Raw genomic sequence first — 7,737 nt, 5'->3', positions numbered from 1 at the left:
AGGAGGAACGCCAGTTCCTACATGGTGATATCATGTAGGCAAAAGAGAATGTGTTAGTAATTTGAATGTACTAAGTATGTAGGCATGAAATATACAATGAAAGCATTAAAACATCATAAGGTAAAGAACATGGGTAAATGCATGCATGAGACATCAAGTTAATAGCATTTTAAACCTTCATTTGTGGGAAGATGACTATAACCGACATTAAGACCATGTGAGTCATTTCATGGAATCCAACATAACCCCTACATTAGTAAGGGGAGACTACTTGCTGGGTAGAACTAAATCAAGTTTCATTCATTTCTTTCATTTTAACTATAGATGGCTATACGTGGATCCACTAGCCCAAAAGCCTATAATGGCTCCTATGTTGACACATAGTTAATGAGACAAGGGGTTGTTACTAGGATTCCCTTATCTATTCCCACCTCAATGCCCCATTCGGTGCTAAGTCATATCCCATGGAATAATATATCATTGTAACATAAGCATACTTATAGTTTTAGATATCAAATCATTATTTTGTAGAATAGCTCCTTAAAACTTTGGTGATTCAATTATGCAAGAATTTTCCTTATTCCATAAGATCCATCATTTCATCATTCTTTCATTTCTTAAGACTCCCTTTTGATTAGAGATATTTATTTTCATAAATATTTATTTATAGTCAAAAGCTTTGAAGTCAAACCTCATTAAAAATATAGTAAAACTAGGTGGGTTCTACTCAATTCAACTTTAAATCATTAAAATCAATGCTAGCATGCATGAGTATAATGGAATGCACCAATTTGAAACATACTTAAAACAACCCACCAATACACTTTAAAGCCCTTTCATACCTTCATATAAGGATAAGACTTGAACGGATAGAATCGTACTGCTATTGTCAATGTCGGTGCTGCTTTGATAAATCATCCATTCTATGAAATTAAGAGCAAATATAAGCTAAGAGAAGTAAATAAACTTCAAATACTCAATAATCTATGCATTTGAAATCATAATATGAAAACCCATAAAATTCACAATTAAAATTTGAGCTACTACGTTAGAAAATATTTGGGCTAAATGGTAGAAGCACCCATGAATGAGGACCCACATACCTTGGGAAAACAAATCTATAATGCAAGCTTGAAAATAGAGACTTGTTCTTGAAGAATCATAGACTTTGCTTGAGATGAAGAACACTTTGAGAGGAGCTTTGGGAGGGGAGGGTTTTGTGAGTTGGACACTTAGTGTGAGAATGAGGGGTTTAGGATAGTTTATGGTCCATAGATAGGGTAGATTTTAGTACCAAAATGACTACATTTTGATGATAGAATGTGGGTAAAGACTAAAATGCCCTTATGAAAATCTGAGCCAGACAATCCTACGATTTGTCCTTATAGGTCGTAGAAGGGTCGACAAGTCATAGAAATAACTTGTCCTGTAGGGTTTGGTAAGACCCTGAGAACTGACCCTTAGGACTATCGTTTCTTCGAGTCATAGAAGGAACTCGTCTTGCAGGGTTTGAGATAACCTAAGGACTAAGTCTCTAAACATTCTCTCCAACTCATCCCCACGAGTCATAGAGGAAAGAATGAGTCATCAATTTGACTCATAGGGTCGCCCTGACCCTTAGTCCATTTCCCAACCTCCATATCACTTCTATGAGCCAGTCTTACAACTCATAGAAGTACCTACAACTCATAGGTTTGAGTCATAAAAGCTCTTTCCGTCCATTTTCCCAAGGTTCTTTCTTCATTTTGACTTTTTGACTTATGGGGTCTTACACTATGGTGCCCTAAATGGCTCGTATAGGTGCCTGTGGTAGAGTACCTTCACCAATGCTCGTAGTAGAGTGCCTTGACCAACTTTTAATTATTTTCTCCTTATTTGCATTCCTGCACTCACAGAACACGCTGTGACACTTTAGAAACATCAAAAAATAAAATTTAGCCTATCTATTGCAACTACAATCCTTGGGTTGCCTACCAAGCAGCGCCTAATTTAATGTTATGGCATGACACAAGTCACTTAACTACTCAGAATTTATCAAGCTTCCCCCATAAAATGCCTCCCATGCAGCGCCTAATTTAACATCACGACACGATGCAGGTTCCTTGACTACTCAAACTTCATCAAGCTAGAGATTCTCAACTTTCCGTGCCTCTTTATTGGATCTCAAGTATAAATTCACATGCTGCCTATTTACCTTGAACTTTTGCCCATCCTATGCTTCGATCTTTGATTGCACCATATGGAAACACTCCTAATATAGTGAAAGGTCCAAACCATTTGTACTTCAACTTACCTAGAAACAATCTCAATCTAGAGTTGAACAATTGTACTAAGTCACCAGGGCAGAACTCTCTCTTCTCTATACGCCGATCATAATATAGTTGCATTCGCTCTTTGTACATAGCTTCTCTCTCATATTCTCTTAGCCAGAACTTATCCATCTTATTTATTTGCTCTAGCCTCATATTTGCAGCTTCGCTTTAACTCAGATATAACTTCTTTAGTGCCCACAACGCCTACTGTTCTATCTCTACAGGCAAATGACATGCCTTTCCAAACACTAATTAATATGGTGACATACAAATGGGTGATTTAAAATCTGTCTGATATGCCCATGGTGCATGATCAAGCTTCCTTGACCAAATAGTTTTGTTTGCATACACAAACGTAGCCAAGATCTCTTTTATTTCCCTATTGAACATTTCAACTTCCCCACTCAACTGAGGATGATATGGAGTAGCTACCTTGTGCTTGTTTACACCGTATTTGGCCAATATAGTCTAGAAGATCTTATTACAAAAATGCCAAACCTTGAAAAGATTTTCTTTTTCAGAAAACCAGTTGTACTCCTACTCTCATTGTCCGGTAAGGCCATAGCTTCCACCCACTTAGAGACATAGTCGACTGCAACCAGAATATACATCATACCATATGATCTCACGAATGATCCCATAAAATCAATACCTTAGACATCAAAAAGCTCAACCTCCAAGATTGGAGTCATAGGCAACTCTTGGCGCCTTGATATCGCACCTTACCTATGGCATTTTTCGCAACTCTTCTTCAGATTGTATGCATCTCTATAGATAGTAGGCAAATAATATCCACATTGAATAACCTTTTAGAGCTATCTAGTCTTTACTATGATGTCCACCCATTGGAGAAAAGTGACACGCCTGATCATATGCATCGTTTGAACCATTCTCCTCAAGAATACTTAGCATCCTAGCTTCCAATACACACCGCCTGATCAGATTATCAGCACATATTCTAAACAAATAAGGCCCATCCAAGAAGTATCTATTTACATCATGTAAAAACTTCTTTCTTTACTGGAACATCAGGTCTTTAGGCATCATTTTACTAACCAAATAATTGGAAAAGCCAGCAGACCAAGTAATAAGATCAAGAGTAGCGGCTAATACCTATCTATCTGGGAATGAATCATCAATCTAAAGCTCATCCCCATCTCTTTTTTTAGATTCTAGCCTAGACATGTGGTCTGCTACCTGATTTTCACAACCTTTTTTGTCTTTGACTTTAAAGTCAAATTCCTATAGCAAGAGAACCTATCTGATCAACTTTGGCTTTGCATCTTTCTTTACCATTAAGTACCTCAGAGATGCATGGTTAGTGTGCACTATAAATTTTGTACCCAGAAGGTACGCTCTGAATTTCTTGAATGTATACACAACTACTAGCAACTCCTGCTAAGTGATAATGTAGTTCTTCTGGGCTGCATTGAGTGCCTCGCTTGCATAGTAGATGGGGTGAAAGATCTTTTAATGTTTTTTCCCTAGAACAACCCCTAAAATATACCACTCATATCACACATAATCTTGAATAGTGCACACCAGTCAGGAGCAACAATCACTACGTTGAAATTAATTTTTGTTTCAAGCACTCAAGCGCCTTCATACATGCCTTATCAAAATAGAACTTCACCTCCTTTTCCAATAATTTACACAATAGATGTGCAATTTAGAGAAGCCTTTGATGAATCACCTATAGAACCCAGTATGTCCCAAGAAATTATGAATACCCCTCATAGAGATAGGAGGGTGCAGCTTCTCAATAACCTCTATCTTATCTTTTTCCACCTCCAGGCCTATTTTAGAAATTTTGTGGCTAGGAAAAATATCTTCTTTGACAATGAAACGACACTTTTCCAATTACGAACTAGATTAGCCTCTTCACAAATCTACAATGCCATGTTAAGATTGAACAAATGTTCATCAAAAGTATCACCTACCACAGAAAAGTCATTCATGAATACCTCTAAAGTATCTTCCACCATATCTGAGAATATTGACATCATACACCTCTATAATGTGGAGAGCATATTCCATAGTCCAAAAGGCATGCGATAGAATGCAAATGTGCCAAATAGACATGTAAATATGATTTTCTCTTGATCCTCTAGTGCTATAGAGATCTGATTGTAATCGGTGTACCTATCTAGGAAGCAATGCCAACCTCTACCTGCTAGCCTATCTAGCATCAGGTCCATGAAAGTCATTGGGAGATGGTCTTTCAAGGTCCATTTATTGAGTTTCCTTTATTCCTTGCAGACTCACCATCCTGTGACTAGAAGAAGTGGAACTAGCTCATTCTTGTCATTAGCAACGATCTTCATACCACCCTTCTTAGGGGCATACTACATAGGAATAAACCAACTATAGTCTGAAATCGGATACACCACACCTGCATCAAGCCACTTTATAATCTCCTCCCTCACTACCTCTTGCATAGGCAGGTTCAATCTTAGTTGGTGCTCAATGATAGGAATGTAATCCTCTTCTGACTGGATTTTATGAGTGAAAATTTTAGGTGGTATGCCAATAATGTCAGCAATGGTCCAACCAATTGCTTTTTGTACCTTTTCAATACATCGACAAGCACTCTAACTTACTCTTTATTCAAATATGCAGTAATAATAACTAGAAAAATATTATTTTCACCCAAGAGCATATACTTTAAATTACATGGCAAATCTTTCAATTCAAGTATAGGTGGCTCCTTGATGGATGGTTTGGCGGGAGGAGTTGGTCTATTCTTAAAGTCAAGATCTAGTTTTTTAGGAGCATAAGTTTGTGATCCCATGCCCTGCGAAGTATTTACAGCCTCATCAAACTCCTCTAAGCCATCACCATCAAAATTCATGATTATGATAGCTAAGTTTTGACAATGAACCTTTAATTAATAGAAACCTCAATAACTTCTTCTTCATCTATGTCGATCATGGATATCATAATCATATCTCTAGGCTGGTTTATAACTTTGCACATATTGAATTTTATTTCCTCATTGCTAAGCCTGAAAGTGAGCTTACTACTTTCCATATCTACCAAGCTCTACCTGTGGCTAAAAATGTCCTTCCAAAGATTATGGGAACTTCAAAGTCCACCTCACAATCTAAGATGACAAACTCAGCAGGGAATATAAATCTGTCAACTCTCACCAGCTCATCACATAGAATCCCTATAGGGTTTTTCACTGGTCTGTCAGCTATCAACAACCTCATTGCAATTAGTTCGGGGGCTCCCAAGCCCAACTGTCCGCAGATCACAAGTGGCATGTGATTGATACTCCCTCCTAAGAAGCATGAATCCATTATAAAGTTGAACACACCAATAGTGCATGGATAAGTGAATGCTCCTAGATCCTTCCTATTTTCAACCAACGAACTTGTAGCAATTACAATGGTGTAGTTTATCAATGGGCTCAAAAGTGATTGTCATTTTCTTAGTAACCATGTCTTTCATGAATTTTGCATAATCCAGCATTTTGTCCAACACTTCTAGCAATAAGATGTTCACAAATAGCTCTTTCAGGATGGTGATAACTTTTAAGACTTTCCCATCCCCGGCCTTTTGATTCAATCTATATGGGAATTGGGGAGGCAGTTTGCAAATTTTTGGCAACAGTTGTGCTAGCTCTACTTCCATTGGTTGTTTACCTTTTAACTTCTCTTTCATCTTTGGCTCTACCACTATCTTCTCAACCTCATCATAATCATTAAAAAGAACTGCATCATGTGTACCACTTCTTGCCAATTTGTTGGTGTTGGATGTAACATCTTTATCGTGCTCAATACCTATAATCGGTGGTCGTTGAATCATCTTACCACTTTTGGTCATTAATTCCATATATTGGTTATCTTTCTTTATGTTTTGTATAGTATCATTGGTATGTGTGCTATTATTTGTTTGATTCAGTGCAACTGATAACTGTCCTATCTGGTTTTCTAACTATTTGAAAGAAATGGAGTGTGATCTACTAGCTGACCCATGTTGGACATATCACCCTTCAAGTCTTTTCCACCTGCATTTGTTGACTCTACCTTTTATATAGCCTTAGCCAGCATGTCTTCTATTTTCAAATTTCCAGAACTAGTGACAACTCGATCGTTGTTCCTAGGAGGTATGTGTATATTGCTTCAGTCATTCTTGAAGTTATCTTGGCTTTGCCAGTTTCTTTGATCATAGTTACCAGCTCGGTCATAATATCCATCCTTCTAAAAATTCTAACCTTGATTTCCAGAATTGTAATTCTAAAAACCACCTGGTTATTCAGATATTTCTCTTCCTCCTCAAAATCTATCTTTGCTTGTCATACCCGTTTGCACCCCCAACTACATTTACCTTCTTAATACCTCCAGATAGTAAGTGCTTAGCCAGTAAATTAATTTGGGTTTTTATATAATACATATCCTGACCTCGCTCCTCTTCTCTCCTTCTTTTCTCAGCAGACATCTCGAATGTATAGCCCAGGCCTCCAACCTTAGAATCTCTTATTTGCCAAGCCCTTCTAGTCTTTTAAACCTGATCCAAGATATTAATGCTTTTGTAAAGGTTTTAGACATCAACAATCCACAACAATCTTGATCAACTACTGACTTAGTCAAGAACTTGCACGATTTGTAGAATAGCTACATCAAATATAATCTGCGAGATTATGATTTGGGCACTATTTCATCTTCTGACTGAATATCAACCATGATTCAGGTAGAGTTTTATGAGGGAGCTTCTTGTGTGCATTAATCTCTTTCTTGATCTACAACTTTCTTGAAGGTTGGCAGAATCATTCCAAAAATACTTCATTTACTGTTGAGTCATGGGGAAGCTCATTCAGGGTCATGACCCGAACTAGGGCCAAGCCATGACACGGCGATTGAAACCCTGAAAGGCTCCAACCAAGCCTCTTGATATATCATATATGAACAGATACAAGGCATATTAAGCATCAACTCAATAGACTAGAAGAAAGTTGCGGAAGTATTATAGACAAGTCAAAAGACAACATAGACCAAAACACAAGACGTCCAACAAACCTCTACACAAACAATATAGTAGAGTCTAAGACAAGCCTCTAGATCACCCTCAATGAAGGGAAAATACTCTTTGACATGAAAGAAACTCATAATATTACCCTCGACAAATAAGGACTCACCAAGATTTGAATAAAGCAATTCAACTCTAACCACGTGGAGGATGAATATGACCGCCAACCCCTACATTATGATACAATGTAGGCAAATAGGTGTTAGTATGTTAGAATGTATGAACTATGTGGGAATGCCATGTAACGTAAAGTATAAGATGCAATAATCAAAATAATAAACATGATATAGAAGAGGATAAGTAAGGTCATGAGAAAAACCATAATTATCAAAGCATTTAAGAGTCATAGTTGAGACCATCAAGAACATAAAAGAGAGTATACATATATGGGAGA

At 37.3% G+C, this 7,737-nt stretch overlaps 1 protein-coding gene across 1 annotated transcript; it reads right to left on the bottom strand.

Annotated features, from left to right (window-relative positions):
• Positions 1 to 5,344: 5,344 nt before the first annotated feature.
• On the bottom strand, positions 5,345 to 6,140 carry LOC129872440 (uncharacterized). The gene is made up of 2 exons (XM_055947428.1): positions 5,681 to 6,140; positions 5,345 to 5,595 (listed from the first exon to the last, which is right to left on the bottom strand). Exons 1-2 carry the CDS (start codon positions 6,138 to 6,140, stop codon positions 5,345 to 5,347), a joined length of 711 nt encoding a protein of 236 aa, XP_055803403.1.
• Positions 6,141 to 7,737: the final 1,597 nt, after the last annotated feature.

This window comes from Solanum dulcamara, chromosome 11 (assembly GCF_947179165.1).
Source record: "Solanum dulcamara chromosome 11, daSolDulc1.2, whole genome shotgun sequence".
Classification (NCBI taxonomy): domain Eukaryota; kingdom Viridiplantae; phylum Streptophyta; class Magnoliopsida; order Solanales; family Solanaceae; genus Solanum; species Solanum dulcamara.
The sequence above is the reverse complement of the archived record's forward strand: the minus strand, read 5'-3'. Positions and strand labels throughout refer to the sequence as shown.